An 18,617-nucleotide genomic window follows, 5' to 3' on the forward strand; every position below is an offset into this window, starting at 1 on the left:
AGCAAAAAGAAAAAAAGCTGGAAGTGGGGCTGTGGCTCAAGTGGTAGAGCGCTAGCCTTGAGCTGAAGAGCTGAGGGACAGCGCCCAGGCCCAGAGCTCAGGCCCCACGACCGGACCCCCCCAAAAAAACAAAAACAGTGGAATAAAATATTAGCTATTAGATAATTAGCATTCTTACTGTCCATCAATAATACATTCAAGTCCTATGCCATTCAGCGATAGGGAAAAACTGATTTTTTAAAAAGTATAGTGATAAGCTAATCCATGTGTTAAATTATTTCAAAGCAGATTAGGCTACTATCATCATCTTGGAGAACTATTGCAAGACTTTCTAATTAGATTCTGATAATACTTTCCTGTAATTTAACTTCCAATCATTTTGCTGACATTTTAAAATATCAAATTAATGACGTTGATTCCTGAAACTATTACCTAGTGATGGTAGATAGTATGATAGATAAGAACCTTTCATAATCATTCCCTTAATGTCTTTTCCTATAAAACATTTTTGTATTTTCAAGTAATAAATCTACTTATATAGCATTCTCCAAATAACAGAGTATACGTTCAGCCACTTATCCACCTAGGAAAATTTCATTTAATCCCTTAGTAATCAACAAGTTTTTCAACAAATACCACTAATTTAACCATTCCTTTTTCTGCTTCCATAGCATCTTATATAAATTTCTTAAAACATTTACATAAAAGCAACCATGTGACTATTTCCTACCTAAAAACCCTAACCAAATTTAAATGCTCTTTTGGCCTAGTAATACCATCATTCAAGAAGAGAGAATAACCTGGGTGCTGCTGGCTCATGCCTGTAATCCTAGCTACTCAGGAGGCTGAAATGAAGATCAAGGTTCAAAGCCAGCCCGGGCAAGAAAGTCTGTGACACTTTTATCTTCAATAAACCACCAGAAAACCGGAAGTGGCCCTGTGGCTCAAATTGTAGAGTACTCTCCTTGAGCTGAAGAGCTGAGAATCAGTACCCAAGCCCAGAGTTCAAGCCCCACGACCGACCAAAAAAAAAGTAAAAATAAAAAAAGAGAAGACATAATAAAAAATACATGCTAAATCTTATGTGAATACAGTGCATAGATGCCTGGTGTTTGGGGGAGGGCAAAGAGCAAGCTTTCATGGGACTCTGAAAAAGACTAATGTGTTAAAAAAAGGTTGAGAACCACTGTAGTGAAATGATTTTCATTTCCACATAGCCTATTGATACTTATACTCATGAGGACTAAGCAAAGACTGGCTCTAATTAGATGCTCTGTAACTGTTGCATAAATGAAAATAAAACAGCAAGAATGTTTTGTTTTGTTTTTGGGTCCAGTCGTGGGGCCTGAACTCTGGGCCTGGGCACTGTCCCTTAGCTCTTCAGCTCAAGGCTAGCGTTCTACCACTTGAGCCACAGCGCCACTTCCGGCTTTTTTCTTTTTGCTTATGTGGTGCTGAGGAATCGAACCCAGGGCCTCATGCATGCAAGGCAAGCACTCTCCCACTGAGCCACTTTCCCAGCCCCAGCAAGAATGTTTTTAAGCAAGAAGTATGTTGAAAATTATACTCATGTAAATATATGTTTGTAAATTTTGTATTTATATAGTAAGTTGCTATCTGAAATGCAAAACAAATAATACTTCAAAATGTTGGTCATATACAAAACCTATTATTTTTGTTGTTGGCGGTATTGGGGTTTTACAGGGAAAAACTCAGGATTGCTAGGCAAGCATTTTAACATCTGAAGCCTACCCACTATCATAAACTCATTATATTTGAACAGAATGTATTAACAGTTACTCAAGGCTTGATCAAGTCAAGTGCACTGGCTTGATCAGAGGACCAAAGGTTAAGACTAGCCTAGGAATAAAAATTCTCAAGACTCTACCTCACTCAATAACTAGGCAAGGTGGTATGCACCTGTTATGCCAGCTACAGAGAAATCACAATAGGTGGTTGTAATGGCATGTTCCTGTAATCTTCACCAACAAGGGGAAGTGAAAGTATTTTGGAAATGACCAAGGCAAAAGAGGAACTAAAGGATGGCTTAACTTATAGAGCAGCTATATGCAAACAAAAGCTCAAACCAAAGCACAACCAAATAAAACAAACAAACAAATAAAAGACTGGATGAACTAGGTTGCAAGTGTAACTCAGTGACAGAATACGTATTTGCCCTGGCTTTAATTCCCACTATAAAAACAAAACAAAACCAAAACAAACAAAAAAACAATGTTTTTCAGTGATTCAACAAAATCATTTCTAATTTTAACATCTGAATATACATAAACTGGATAATTGAGCTGAAGAAATATAAAACTTTACTCTATAGTCACTGATAGATCAAAAATGAACATCAAATAGTCATTGCCTTCCTGTTGACAAAAATTTGTCTTCACACAGAAATTCCGTAATAATTACTTTGATAATTCTTTTTTGTTTGCTTGTCCCTCTCCTTGCTTTCTCCCTGTTTTATCCTCCCATCCCAACCCACAAGTTGTATAGTTCATTTTCAACACAGTGTACAGTGAATACCATTGTTCACCCTATCTTTGGTAATTCTTTCAATGTTCATCAGTTTTATTTTTCTCTCTTGTATATTTCTATCACTAAGAAACCTTTAATAAACTTCAGGTACAAGAAGAATATTAAAATAATCAACTGAAAATATTTACCTGTCCTTGTTTCCAACATTCTTTGAAAAGCTTCCAATTATTACTATTCTTATAATCCTTAAGCCATAATATATGCTTCTCACAGATCCAAGAATGTGGGATATCACTGTATAATTTATCATTTTCACTCATGGCATGTTTTTGGCTCTCTTTAGGGTCTTCATTAAATTCTGATTTTACATTTATCTTGGAGGTTTTATTTGGTGGAATTTTGTTTTCAACAACTGAAGCAATTATATCATCAAGAATATTAGGCATAGTCCGTCCACTTTTGCTACCCTATTAAGGGAAAAAAAAACCCTTCTGAAATTTTTTATAGGAAATATACAATTTTCATCCCATAGATTTTTTAACCTTTCATCATTTTATTAATATGAAAAGGGAAAAAATACATATTCAAGAATATGTAATTAAGCTGGTGGATATGATCCTATACTTTTCTTAACAGTTGGGGACAAGAAGTTTGGCGAATGGATGAACTTAGAAACAGAGTATTGTTGTTTTTTCTATTGATTTAGGCCTTAGGTAGAGTGTACAGGTGGAGCAGAATCCTCCATTTATTTCTAAAAACCACTAAAATTTATTTATATAAGCAATTATAATATTCTGCTTTTCCTTTTTTCTGACAAGTAATTAAAATAAAATTCTGGTACCTAGTCATTTTATGTCATTTCCATATGGTTTTGTTTGTTCTACTAGATACATGATTTTCAGATTCTAAACTATCTAAGGATTCCCCAGACCTCAAAGAGCCTTCTCTTTCCAACTTCTATCTGGGGGGTGGGGGTGGGGGTGGGAAGAAGGAAAGTGCTGCTTCCAAGTTAACTTAGAATGCATTTGAGATCATTAGCCATTTGGCTAATGATGTATATATAATTTCATCTACATATGTTTTATTAGACTGTTTACAGACAATCATTTCCAAGTCATTAAGTATCTAAACTTAAGGCCCTTATTAAAACCCAGGGACTATAAGTGTATCTCAGTAGTAAAGTGCTTACCCAGCATGTGCAAAAACAAATAAAGCCCTTGCCATCACACTCACTGCGGTTCCCATTGAATACACTGGTGCAAATGCAATGCCAGCATCTGTAGAGCCCACGCGGAGTTTCCCTGCTGTTGTGGTCAGCAGATCTCTTAAGGTTGAGCCCTGTTCATTATTCTGGGACACAGAAGGTGATGTTCTGCCATTTGGAGAATCAGAATCATCATCATCTTTTTCTTCTTTAATTTCCTTTTCAAGGGCAAATTCTTTGTTTTCTTAAAGAAAAAAGTGGCTTTTTTTTAAAGTTAATACTCGATGCTGCAGTAGAAAAAAACAGGCACCATATACTTTATAGTGAAAAATAAAAACTTAATACTAGTTCATCCAAACACAAACTATGGAGAATGGTCCACTTATATATGAAAAGGCCTTCGTGAATAATTTATAGCTAGCTGCATTAATACTAGGCACAACTGAGAAATGCCATAGATAAGACAAACATAAAATATAGGTAACAAGTTACATAGTGTTCACATGGTATCAATAAACCCAACCACAAATCATGGTACAACTAAATTTGGAGGCAATCTTTGGAGGTTTGTTCTTAGTAAAAGAAGAAAAGTGTTGTTTTTTAATTGTCAAGGTGATGTACAGAGAAGGAAGAGTTTTCTTTAAGCAATAATTAAAACTAAAGATCAAGGCAAATTATCACAAAGGGCAATAAATATTGCTGGTTGCAATATCATCTTTTAATACGTACTTTAAAAACCTGTTAATTTACCTTTTTTTTCCTGTCTGGATTTCTGTTCTGCAAGATCTGCTAACCAGTGCAGTGGTGACTGGGATTCTGGTGGAGTTAGCTTGCTTTCTGTGCTTGCGTCACTGCCTGGACTGTCATTGCCATTACTCTCAGACTTCTGAGGAGTACTCTGCTGCGGAGACTCAGGCATGCACAGAGAAACTTTATTACTGTGATTAAGAACATTCTGTAAAACCTACAAGGGAAGTTGAATTTTTTAAATGCTGTTACTTCAAATTAGTTAAAAAGTAATAGTTATAATTTACACAATGACAGAGAAAAGAATTCATAAAACACAAGTCCCACAATGGATTTCAAATATCAGAATTGATTTAATGATGTAGTTAATTTGAATACTTTTACTCACTTGCGTTACACCATTCATTGTAGAAAAATTTCCAACTTGTAAATTCTGTTTGTTAGTACAATGGCAATTTGATTTAATACCATATTTTTCCCTAAGAATGTGCATGGCATCTAGAAGATCTGTCAGCACTACAAAATAAAATAGTAATTAACGAAAGGACTACCACTAGTAACATACAACTCTTTCCTTACTGTATTTTATAATTTAGGAACAATGAAGGAGTTCTTTCAAATTCATAACTTTCTTAATACTTTTTTACTTGGTATTATCCCCTTTTAAATATCACAGAACTTACCATCTAACCAAATTTATACTTTTCTTTTTACTGTGTTATTAAAAATTGAGTTATGTTCAAAACTCTTAGAAATTTTTCATTGTAAATACAAAGATTTGCACTCATTCATTATATATCCACACATACAAAGTACTCTGATAGAACTCAACTTCATTGTCTATTTACAAATAAGTATGTAATTGTTTTTTATTATAGTCACCCATATCAATTCTTTTCATTGGCCCTCTTCCTAGTTCTAGCTATTAACTGACTTCTCTCCCCAACTCCATTAAGGAATGTTTTCCTATGATTGCCAATAACTGAGCAACACAATTCAAGATTAAACCCTAACTCTCCACTCTACTATATCCTGGCTTTAAATGTTTTATATATATATATATAAATGTGTATATTTACTTACCAGAACCAGGTATAATCTGAGTTGGCATTAAATGTTTATGGTCATGAGGTTGTCCTTTGACACACTTCATCCAAGCATACAGTTCTTTATCTGTAAAGCAGTAACATTTCAAGTCACTCTGTATGAATGAATTTGGTGGTTAGACATAAAGAGCTTAATAATTATATATAGATACAATATCAATGAAAGATTTCTAATGCTTTATTATTTTTCTTTTGACAGTACTAAGGTTTGAAACTCAGGGCCTCTGATTTGCTAGGTAGGTGATCCACTACTTAAGCCACTTCTCCCCCATTTTCTAGCTGTTTATGATAAGGTCCTACTGTTTTTCCTTTTTGGCCTGGGGCCAATCTTAGACCTCTACCTATGCTTCCCATGTAGCTGCTCAACAGCTAACCACAACAATGGTTGGCTTGTTTGTTGAGATAAGGATCTTGCTTACTTTTGCTCTGCCTGGTCTCTATATGGTCCTATAAATCTCTACCTCCCAGAAAGTGGAGATCACAGGTGACACTGGGTCTAAACAATATTTGATCGTAAAGACGTAATACAAAGAGACAATACCTTATTAATTTTGTAAAACCGGAATCACAAAATGGTTATGACAGCCCTTTTCTAAAATGATCATTATTAGTTATCAATATATTAGTCACTTTTCAATTTTCTGAGTCTAACTTCTAGTTAGGTAATTTTCTTTTCTTTTTTTTTCTTTTGGTTGGTCGTGGGGCTTGAACTCTGGGCTTGGGCGCTGTCCCTGCGCTCTTCAGCTCAAGGCCAGCGCTCTACCACTTAAGCCACAGCACCACTTCCGGTTTTCTAGTGGTTTATTGGAGATAAGAGTCTCATGGATTTTCTTGCCCTGGCTGGCTTTGAACCACGATCCTCAGATCTCAGTCTCCTGAGAAGCTAGGATTACTGGCTTGAGCCACTGGCACCCAGCTGGAAGGTAATCTTTGCAGCTCAATTACATACTATACCAAGCAGAATGTGTCTGACAAAAGTTTGATGATAAAGCTAATTCTTTTTTTTCCAAGAACTTTAACTGCTATAATTAACTATTAATTGTCATTATGCAAGACTCCATACTTGAGTCTTGAAGTGTATACACTGTATACATTTGAGGTATACAGTAGGGCATGCCAGACCCAGGAAGAATTATTCAGTACTTTGAACTCAAAGAGAACCTTCTTTATAACTTTAATGAGAACTTGTTATACAATCACAAAGCTCAACAAACTCACCAATAAAAAAAATCCCCTAAACCTAGAACTTTGGCTTCAGGAAAAACCTACATAAAACTCACATAGAGAATCTACAACTGTTTTATCTTCAAGAACTTTGACTTTTTCCCCCTAAATATAGTAATTTTTTAATATTTATATATGCATGTTGATTATCATTACATAAAACGATTTACTGTTTCATTACTGATGTAAAAAATAACAATAACAATATAACAAGTCTGATCAAGAAGCACTTGACACACAAAACATGTTATATTGCAAGTCCTTGGTGCCATCATTTGAAAATTAAAAAATAAAATTTTTAATTAAAAAGAATATAACAAGGCATATGTTTTATACATTTGAAAAGACTGATAAGTTACCTAAAAGACTTCTAAAACAAAGCTATAAATAATCAACAGCAACACAAATACCACCTAGGTTTATAGGGTTCTTGAAATGTTATGTATGGGATATACAAAATTACAATGAACTTTTAATTTAGCAAAGGAAAAAGAACCTGAGATTAGTAAAAAGGAATATAAAGTGTGTATTATGTCATTAAGTTTCACAAGAACTCAGCTAGTTTTATCAACAGACAAGACAAAACACACTTTTAAGGGATTAATAAGAAACATCCCCTCCCTGTGGTGCTGTGATTGATCACAGAATCTGAACACATTTTGGCAGATACTATATACTGAGTTGTATCTACAGCTCCTGAAATTATTTAACTGCCAAAATACATGTTTAATGTGGTTTAACATTTTATTCATATTTATTGCATATCCCAGGAAAAAAAACTATCTGTAAGTGCTCAGGGCTCTTTGCTAGGTAAATACTACATAAGAAAAACGGTGAAAGAGGGTGAAGATACTGAAAGCTAAATTATGGTCATCTCCTGATACACAACTCTGAAACAAAGAGGTTCCTGAAATGACAGAAACATCTCAAGTTCTGAGATGTTAGTCTCTCACTGAGTATTGACTTCTGATTCCCTCATTTTCACAACAGTAACCTGGTAGCAGTAGTAGATGGCCACTTCCAAAACTGCCTTGAATAAGCACTAAAACATTTTGATGCATATTTACTTCCTTTTTTGACTCCGCAGTACTTACAGTTGTTTTAACAAGAAAAAGTGCCATTTTACTTGGTTAAAAATTACAAAAAATTGTTTTAAAATACAAAATTTCTTCTGTATTCTAGGGGACAAATGGTACTACTGATAGTAGGAGATTGCTGAAATATTTTAATGAATGTTATGGACTGGTAGGCAGAAAGATCAGTTGAAGCCAGGTGCCAGTGGCTCATGCCTGCGTGTAATCCTAGCTACTCAGGAGGCTGAGATCTGAGGATTGCAGTTCAAAGCCAGCCTGGGCAGGAAAGTCCATGAGACTTTTATCTCCAATTAACCACCAGAAATGAGGAAGTGGTGCTGTGGCTCAAGTGGTATAACACTTGCCGTGAGCTGAAGAGCTCAGAAACAGCACCCAGGCCCAGAGTTCAAAAACATGATCAAAAACAAAAAAAGAAAGATCAGTTGGAATTATATGAATGATTATGAAAGAGATTGTACAAGGACTTCAGGTTTGGGTACACTGGAATTTGAAAATATTTAAAACTAACCTAAATTTGATCTACAGTGACAAACTATTTACAGGCCAAAAGAAGTAGAAAAGTTAGCTCTTAATATTATCTATGGCTGATCTTATAAATTATGGAACTGACTTCTAGGAAATAGAAATAAAAGTTGTTTTTTTTTTCTGTTGTGCTTGTTCGTTTCTCTATGGGAGGGAGGGGAATAAGAAGGGCACAGAAATAGAGGGACAGTGTAAATAAATGCAGCAGTGGTACTCAGTAGCCATTATGGACTATAGAACTGTGGGCAGGAAATGGGCGGGAAAAACCGGGAGAGAGAGAAAGAGAGAAGGAAGGAGGTGACATTGTCCAAAAGGAAATGTACCTATCACAAGACTTATAAAATGGTAACCCCTCTATATATCACCTTTATAACAACACTTATTTCTTTTAAAGACACATAGAAAAAAATAAAGACAAAAAACGTTTTAAAAACAAGGAAACCAGTAAAAAACCACAGATGAAACCGAAGACAATAATCACAAAGAAAATTTCAATATGTATTACATTATACACAAACCTCTAGAACTCTTCCTCTCCTTTGCTTTGTAACAATCCAAACAAACTACAAATCCACATTTTTGGCAGACCCAATGAATGTTAAACAATGTAGCTTCACATGCATCACACATCTCTCGGACTCCTCTTACTGCTCTTTTCCAGGCAATTTTGGCTGAAAGATAGCAAATATATACATATAAAGGCTAAGATTTTTTTTAAAGCTGTACTAAAAAAAACAAACAGCAAATTTATTATTTTCTCCCTTTTTGCGGTGGTGGTGGTGGTGGTAGTCAGTCGCTTGAACTCAGGGCCTGGGCACTGTCCTTGAGCAATTTTGTTCAAGATTAGCGCTATATCACTTTGGAGCCAAAGCACCACTTCTGGTTTTCTAGCAGTTAACTGGAGATAAAGTCTTACAGACTTTCCTACAAGACTGTCTTCGAAACACGATCCTCCTATCTTGGCCTCCTAAGTAGTTAGGATTACAAGTGTGAGCCACCCACACACAGCTGTATCCAAAGTGATTTTATAACACTAATTTATGTTACAATGCCACAAATTGGAAAATGTGATTATTTCATAAATGAGTAATCGACTCAATTTTTTAAAAAATTCTGTGCCTTAAGTGCTTAGAAAGGTATGTGCATCATAATTAAAAATCAGTACCTGACTAGATTAGGAAATTTTACAGAGTAAACATAATTTAAAGAGAAATTCTAAAATAGAAATTTATATAGGGTAAGTGTCACTTTCTCTTACCATCCTTTTTCACCCAGGACAAAGCTGTTTTCTCAGATGTTACTAATTGACAGAACTTATCACCTATTATATTCAAGATATATTTAGAAGTTTCTATGTCCAATTCATCATCTTCATAATTTTCGTGTGTCCATAAACTCATAGCTTCATCATCATACTGGTCAGGAGAAGAGAAGCCATCTATTCTAACCACTCCATTTTTACTAAATGACAATCTGAAACATTAAAACAAATGTATTAGATACTAAGATTATTAATTTTATAGTCTTTTACATAATAAGTTATACATTAAACACAATACTTCCTCATATATGTGCAACTGAGTAACTTATATAAGTTTAATAGGTATTATATAATGGATATGATAACCTGCACCAATTTTATGTTATTTCAAAAAGGTCTGGGAATGGCAAGTCAGTGAGTCAAGTGGTTGACTAATATGTACAAATAAAACATAGCAAAACAAAAAGAATTCTTTCATACATAACTAATTCCAATAAAATGAAACCACTGGAAACCATTTTTAAGTGTTTGAAGAGTACAGACATAAACAATACAATTATTTTACATTACAGTTTGATGGGGAATTTTTGGTTAAATATGGCCTCTACCAGTTTTAAAAGAAAACAATATTTAATATAACTAAGAGCAAAGTTAGTGGGTAGGGGCTGAAGTTCAACTGTAGAATGTCTGCCTGGAAGTGAAAAGCTGTCACTTCCAAAGTCCTTATTACCTGCTCCCCAAAATAACACAATATGTTTGTTTTTAGGTTCTGATAGCAAATAATATTAACTACTCTGTCAAGAGACATTTAGGAAAAATGAAAACAAATTTCCTTTAATGGCTTGGGGTTATTCCTCAACTATATATTGTTGTCTTTATTCTCAAATGAGGCTAAATGAGAATTTTGAAATTCAATACAAATTATTCTGTATTTTTCAAAGGTACAAAAACATCAACACTTTTTATCACGTCTCACACTTACATTATCTTACCCTTCTCTTTTTGCTCTTTTGTGTGCTAGTTCTGGGGCTTTAACTCTGGACCTTGGCACTGTCCTTGAATGTTTTTGCTTAAGGGTAGCTAGACTCTAGGATTACAAGTGTGAGCCACCAGCACACAGCTGCATCCAAAGTGATTTTATCACACTAATTTATGTTACAATGCCACAAGTTGGAAAATGTGATTGTTATTTAATAACTGACTAATCCATTCAATTAAAAAAATTCTGTGCCAAGTACTTAGAAAGGTATGTGCATCATAATTAAAAATTAGTATCTGACTAGAGCCACAGGTACACTTTGGGCTCTTAGGGGGTTAATTGGAGATAAAGAGGCTCACACAGTTTCCTGCCTGGCCTGGCTTTGAATACAGATCCTTAGGAGCTCAGCTATGATTACAGGCATGAGCCTCCCACATCCAGCTTCTAAACCTTATCATTAAAAAGGAATTTAAAGCTGGGTGCTGGTGGCTCACGCTTATAATCCTAGCTACTCAGGAGGCTGAGATCTGTAGATCTTGGTTCAAAGCCAGCCCAAGCAGGAAAGCCCATGAAACTCTTATCTCCAATTAACTACCAGAAAACTGGAAGTGGCACTGTGGCTCAAGTGGTAGAGCATTCACCTTGAGCAGAAGAGCTGAGGGACAGTACCCAGGCTCAGCGTTCAAGTCCCACGATCAAAAAAAAAAAGGTAATTTAAAACTAAATTTTCTGATATCATAACCCATTACTTTCCATTTTCATTATGTTCTACAGCTGACTATCTCTTTCCTTTAAACTCTTCCTACAGTTTCTTATTCTCTCAAAACTACATTCTTTTATGATGTCTTCTGCACTTGCATAGATTATTTGCTATAGTAAAGTATCTTACAGTTTTGAAGAAAAAAATTTGGAAAATAATCGTAACACAGCATTTTTTATGCTCTACCTACTACTTTATGTCATTTAACCTTCATTAAGTCCCTCTGAAGTAGGGACTTTTACCATTCATTTTTTCAGATGGGACAGGCTTAGCTGTATTCCTATTACAGTTAATAAAGACACACATGAACTAAGATCAGACAGTATTGAAAACCAGGAACAAATAATGTGAGAATGTGAGACTTTAGTCTCTAACTGCTTGGTTACCTTTGCTGTTCTTTTTATTAACTCTCATTACTCTATTATGTTTTTAGGTTTAAAATATCTAGTAATACTGATATTAAATTAGTATTTAACTTTTTCTAAGTTTTACTATAAATCAAACATGAAGTAACATTACCAAATCTTGTGACTTTGTAACTCATAATTTTAAAGGTGTAAATGTTAGCAAAAGTACAGCCTTTCCAATATGCCAGTGACTTACATTTAATTGTTTTGGTTGCTTATCTAGGTTTATGGATGACTTGTGATTTCTAAAGTAGATGCATACGCTACACTGTTTTAAAATGGTTTATGAAATTCTTAAACCAAGAATAAACTGCTTTTATTGTTTTTTTACAAATTAAAAAAACTAACATTTTCTCATTAACAGAGAATAAAATCACTCAGTAAAGAAAGATTATGGAATATAATTAACAATATGAATATGTACACTTCAGCTCCACTGTTAGCTACAGTTAAAAATGAGCACAAGTTTACTAATTTTTTGTAATGTTTCAGAAGCATATTAATTCCATACCCTCAGAGTATCAAGATAACCAAGAGATTAAAAGTGTTTCTATCAAATTTCATATTTTCTACTTACCGTCTAAAGTAGTAAAATCTACAAAATACTGGTGAGTGAGTTGGTTCTTCTCCTTTTTTAGTTCGAATGAGTCTACATTCTCGGCACTTTTGCAAGTTAGGCCCTATCTCACAACAGGAGTCATCCTGTAAAAACGATTCTCCAGTTTGTTTCAGCTTCTTGACCTTTCGCCAATCTTTTAATACTGAACGAGGAATGCCAGCTACAAAATTAGTAAGAAATCATTAGCAAGATTGTTTTAGAGAGATACTGAGACAAAATTCAAGTCAACTGTATAATTGTGATAGTGTAATTTTAAAAGTCCATAAGCAATATTTCAGTTTACCTGCTAACTAGTACTACCAAATAGAGGAACCAGATTCTCATGTAAATAAGCTAAAAATGCCATCTTTTTTTTTCTTTTAAAGCCCAAGCAATGTACAACATGGTCTCCTCTTGCTTTGACCTCCAGGCCTGTGAACATGGAGGCTCTTAGAAATGCAGATCTTTGTAAATTTTCCAGTTGACAGAATTAAATATTCACATGTATATAATGGCAAATGTGAATTACTCATGTGCTGTATACCTGTAACTAAAAAGTAAGACTTCTACATAGAAGTTTCGCACATGCCAGTATATGGGCTTGAACTCAAGTTTTTGAAAGTACCAGTACCAGAGCTACAACTTAGAGACCATAACATAAGCCTCTCCTTTTTATTTAACTTAAACCACTGCTAATGACAATCTTAGCAACAATATTAAATAATTGCAAAACGTATACAATTTCATCAGCTGGTGTCTATGTTCATATTACTCATAAATAATCCTCTTGTAGTAATATATCTAAATATAAGTAGGATTACTTTTGGGGGGGTGGTCAGTGGTGGGACTTGAACTCTGGGCCTGGGCACTGCCCCTCAGCTCTTCAGCTCAAGGTTAGTGCTGTACCATTTAAGCCATACTGCCACTTGTGCGGTTTTCTGGTGGTTAATTGGAGATAAGAGTCTAACGGACTTTCCTGCCCAGGCTGGCTTTGAACCATGATCCTCAGAGCTCAGCCTCCTGAGTAGCTAGGATTGCAGGCGTGAGTCACTGGCACCCGGCTTTCTAACTAATTATTATAATTAACTTTTAGGTAAAATTAGAGATCTATTTTTAAGTGTGATAATCCAAACTGCATTTTAGCAATTCTTAAAGGTTTAGGCATAATGTTAAACAGCTGTAATTCTAGCTAGAGTTATAGGATCTAAAGATTAAGGGACTACAGTTTGAGACTAGCATGGGGGTAAAGTTAGCAAGACAATCTCAAAAAAAAGCTAGCCGTGGTGAAACATACCTATAATTCAAGCTACACATGAGGTATAGATAAGGAAATCACAGTCTAAGACCAACCCTGAACAAAGATGTGACCCTATTAAAAATACCTAAAGGAAAAAGAGGTAAAGGTGTGGCTCAAGTGGTAGAGCATCTTCCTACCAAGTGTGAGGCCCTAACCAAATAAACTAAAACTCAACTCTTGGAAATTATCAAATTAGCAATGTGCATGTGGCTCATGCCTGTATTCCTACTCAGGAGGACAAGTCAGATCTGAGCATTGTTGATGGTTCAAAGCCAGCCCAGGCAGGAAAGCCTCGATTCTTAACAATTAAGAACCTTCTTGAAAAAGCTGGAAATGGAGCTGTGGTTTGTTAGAGCACCAGCCTGGAGCAAAAAAAGGTCCAGCAGAGCGCTCAGGCTCTCAACTTAAGCCCCAGAACACAGACATAGACACAGATTGAAATAGCTGGGCACAATGGTTCATGCCTGTAACTCCATCATACTTGGGATGTAGATAGGAAGGTCTCTGATTTGAGGCTCTGGGCAAAGTTAATGAGACCCTATCTTAGAAACAAAATGTTTAAAAAATGTATAGGGGCATGTGTGGCTCAAGAGATACTGCCCTTGCTTATCATACACAAGGTCCTAGATTCAACCCCCAGTAAACCCTCACAATTATGAGCCACTCCAAAAAAATCTCACACTGGTTCATACATATTACCACAATGAATGTTTGGTAAACGGATGTATTTCTGCAAATCTCTAAAAATTTATATCTCCTATAACCTTATAGAAATATAGAAATGAGATATATAAAGACTAGAGAGGCCAATTATTAAACACATTTGCTGCTAGAATATTTTCCTAAAAGAAGTTATTCACTTACCACTACTACTATTGTTCTGTAACTTCAATTTACTTTTTTCTTTGGCACTCCTGCTGAGAATTCCATTGGGTTTCAAATCTTCCTCTACTTCACCTTTCCTCTTCTGCAAATCATTTTGCTTCTTTTTGTAAGTGGGCTTAGGTTGCCTTTTAGTCCTTTGTTCTGACTTGCTTTCACTTTCATCTGTGTCTCCACTTTCAGAGCCAGATTCATAAGTCCTTTTAGCTTTTCTCCTATTGGCTTTATCATCCCTTACATATTTATCAACTATGATTTTACTATCTACACTATTTTGAATATCATTAGATGTAGAGGCTATTAAATTGACAGAACATGGCTTAATAATTTCTGATACAGAATTCCCTGAACTTTCTATTTTATTAGTATTTCTGTCTTCTTCTGAATGCCTAGTAAGCCAAGCCTTTTTCAGTTTAGTATGATAGTTTGGTTGACTTGTCTGGGACAACTGCCCATTTCCTACAGAGTTTGCTTTGTTATTTGTACTACAGATTACAGTACTATCCAAGGGAAGAGTGGCTGAAGCTGTCTGATTTTTCACAGGATTAAGTTCAGTCTCACTGACATTACTATTTTTATACTGAGCTGCAGCCAATGCTGCTTTGTGCTTTTTTAAATGGATAAAATCAGTTGTGCCTGAGAAGCCAGAGTTGGGCTGGACAGCACTTCCTATTTTATTACTGTCTAGCGTGACTGGAACTGTGGTGCTGCTGACTCTGCATTCTTGTGTTTGACCCACTGGCTGACTTTTTGAAGAAGTACATTCTAAAGATGTTGAGGCCAAAATGGTATTTGATATGGAGGAAGTGAGTTCTGAACCACCCTGGCTGGAAGCACTGGTGGTAGTGGCAGGAGATGTGAATGTATCTGTTTTGGTATTACATACTGTATTTAGAGCAGACATGACTGAAATGGGAATACTGCCCTGGGAGACAGCTTCCAAGTGTTTTTCTGAGTTTGCTCGAACATTGTCCAAATTCACATTTGGTAGAATTATTCTTCCAGTCTCTCCAGTTTCTGCTGGTTTGACACAATCTACTTTATTTGCCCTTATTGATGATTTTTCACTAACCCGATCTTTGGAAGCTAATGGAAGGAATGGTGTACTATCAATTTTCGAACTAGAAGGTGGACGTACAATGACAGATGCTACAGCAGCCTGTGTCTTTCCAGTGCCTTTCTCCACATGCCATTCAACTTTCTCTTTGAGATTATTATTAGATCTCCACATTTCTGCAAAAGTCTGTTCAGAACTCTTAAAATTTGCCTGAGAGTCTTTTGGCTCAGGAATTAGAGTTGGAGGCTTCTGTGATTCTTGAACTTTCCCACCAGCATGAACTGGCATCACTGGAGTTAAAGTTGGAGGAGAAAGACTACTGTAGCTGCTTTCTTTTCTTTCCAAACTATGATGAATTGGTGGGTGAAACACTGGTGCTCTATGTAAAGCAGGCATACTGCGGAGTGTATTTGTAGAAGAAACTGTCAGGTGGGTAGGACTCCTACAATCATTTCTAAAAGCTGTTACTGAGTGAGATGTAATCTGATGGGGCACATGGTCTGTTATCTTGCCTACTAAGCTCTCATTTTCTGGCTGGTGTTTAATCAAAGGTGGAGGCTTTGAAAGAGATGATATAAATGAAGTCAGAGTTTGAGGATTAGCTGCTACAGCAAGGGTATTACTCTGCTTTTCAGTGTAAAGATTTGAAACGTCTTTGGATGGGTATGATCTTGGTGGTTCATTCACCACACTGTTGGACAATGTAGTGAAATAGTTACTTTGGGGCAAACTCTGAGGCACAGAGTGCTTCATTTTATAAAGCTCTGATACTGAGCGATCTACATCTTTATCTTGTTTGATGGCATGGCTTTTAGGACTAGAAGATGATGATGGTATTCTGGAATAATCTCTCTCTGTCTCAAGCCCCTTGATTTTGGTTGTAAAGGGAGCAACATCAATACTTTCTTGAAGAATTCGACGATGCTCTTCTTTGTATTTGTTTAATCTCTCTCCTGTTTCATGGGATGGCCTCTGTAACTGATTTAATACTGGATCCACAAAATGTCTATGCAAATGACAATCTTTTCCAGTTTGTGACCTATTAAGATCCAGGTCACTTTTTGCAGATGTAGATGCAACAGACCGTAATGGTTCCATAAATGCTTTCCTCTCCAGTTCTCTATAAACAGAAAACACAAAGATTTCTGCAAGTCCTTTTCTGGAAAATGTATACCAAGACAGTTTTTATGCATTATTATTCTGTTAACTGTTAAGAAAGCAAAATGTACCTTCACATGAAAATATTCTAATATAATCAAGCAAATCAGAAGGTATATAAATATAAAAAAGAACCCCTTTCAAAGTCTAATTCTATACATTTAATTAAGTAAAATTATGAAAGACAAGGGTATTTATAAGTCTGAAGCATTGGTGGACTTACTCTTTATGGTGATCTATTAGAGTTTTTGTCAATGGTGGACTGGAATGCACTGTAATTTTAAGAGGTCGATGAGGCTCTGCACTGGAAGGTCTTACAGGAATGTGACTAAGTAAGCCGATACCATCTGCTGAAGTCACAGGAGTGGGTTGATGTAACCAAGGACTGGGAGAATTCTATTTTAAAGAAGTCTAAAAGTTAGTTACTAGAAAAAGCTAAATTTGGTATCACAGAAGAATTTTAATGACAATGTATTTATGAAATCTGTGATTTTTTTCCCTCACTGAATCTGGTAAAAAAAATCATTTATTTAATCAACATTAATCAAATTTTCCATACCATGTAGAACACTAATCAATATTTTTAATGTTTATTTTCAAGAAACAATGCAAAAGCTATTAATAAGCAGTCTCAAAAGAAACAAAACAGGATGAGACTTGGAGAATCAAGATTCTACACCAATCAAGGCAGAAAAGTCTGAGACTCCAACTATCCAGCAAACACCCAGGCCAAAGGTCTGGCTTGAGTGGTAGAGTGGCAGTCATTAGCAAGGAAAGTAACATGAGAGAACATAAGGCCCCGCACCCAAAACCTAGTACCAGCACCAAAATATGAATAAACAAAAAAAGCTGCAAGAGCTATAAATCTCACATAAGAGGAAAAACTACATAATTATACACATAATGACAATCGAAGCATATGACACAAAATTGTTAAGTTGCTATCAATCATGGTAATGGTAAAAGTTTTTGCTCTACAAAAATACTGTTTGAAATTGTTATTTAGTGTCTATCCGTGTTTTGTTCTCATTTTAGTCACAAATACTAAGAGTAAGGAACCCTTAGTTTGGCTCAAAATAATCAATGTACTCAACATTATAATTTTATTTAAATAAATGAAAGCTTATATACCTATTTTTAGTTTTACATTTTTCCATTCAAGGTGGGTACTGTATCACTTGAGCTACAATTCCAGTTCTGTCTGCTGGTTAACTGGAAATGAGAGTCTTGATTTGTCTACCCAAGCTGGCTTTGAATCTTGATTCTCAAATCTCAGCCTCTTGAGTTGCTAGGATTACAGGAAGGATTCACCAGCATCCAGCTAACATTTTATACTCTTATAAACATGGAAGCCAGACAGACATATATCCCACTGATAATGTTTCTTTTAAGTTGTCTCTAACAGGTATTCAGATCTACTATTGTTTGGAATTTATGAAAGAACACTCAAGTTATTTATCAGCTCTTACAATTCTGTGTTCTTTCAGCCTATCTTTCTATATTCATGATACATGAGAATGAAGGGTCAAAGTCTGAGTACACTGGTCATATTTGGGTCACAAGAGAATGTGATCAGTGATCTTTCCTTGACCTAAAAGACTATATAATATTCATATTCTAGGATGATTTTACCATCACAATATCAATGGCACCATCAAAATTAGTAACAGACATGCTGGAGGTCGGGCTCAAATGATTAAAAAAAACAGCAGAGTAAGCCCATACCACCACTGACACCAAAAAAAAAAACCAAACAATCACCACAACAATAAAAACAACCAGGTAAATGGAGCCTAAAGAGGTGGTACATGCTTGTAATACCAACTATTTGGGA

The 18,617-nt window shown here is 35.4% G+C and overlaps 1 protein-coding gene across 3 annotated transcripts in view; it reads right to left on the bottom strand.

The window, feature by feature from the left end:
- Positions 1-18,617, bottom strand: part of Jmjd1c (jumonji domain containing 1C) — a 183,355-nt gene that overhangs the window by 18,223 nt on the left and 146,515 nt on the right. For all 3 annotated transcript variants that reach the window (XM_013017119.1, XM_013017118.1, XM_013017117.1), the window contains 10 exons: positions 17,007-17,179; positions 14,551-16,745; positions 12,369-12,570; positions 9,643-9,857; positions 8,903-9,055; positions 5,522-5,611; positions 4,827-4,954; positions 4,442-4,655; positions 3,721-3,935; positions 2,676-2,954 (listed from right to left, as the gene is read on the bottom strand). In XM_013017119.1, the coding sequence (XP_012872573.1) occupies positions 2,676-2,954; positions 3,721-3,935; positions 4,442-4,655; positions 4,827-4,954; positions 5,522-5,611; positions 8,903-9,055; positions 9,643-9,857; positions 12,369-12,570; positions 14,551-16,745; positions 17,007-17,179 (3,864 nt within the window). The remainder of the gene's footprint in view (positions 1-2,675; positions 2,955-3,720; positions 3,936-4,441; positions 4,656-4,826; positions 4,955-5,521; positions 5,612-8,902; positions 9,056-9,642; positions 9,858-12,368; positions 12,571-14,550; positions 16,746-17,006; positions 17,180-18,617) is intronic.

This window comes from Dipodomys ordii, unplaced genomic scaffold (genome assembly GCF_000151885.1).
Source record: "Dipodomys ordii isolate 6190 unplaced genomic scaffold, Dord_2.0 Scaffold34, whole genome shotgun sequence".
In the NCBI taxonomy this organism is placed as follows: domain Eukaryota; kingdom Metazoa; phylum Chordata; class Mammalia; order Rodentia; family Heteromyidae; genus Dipodomys; species Dipodomys ordii.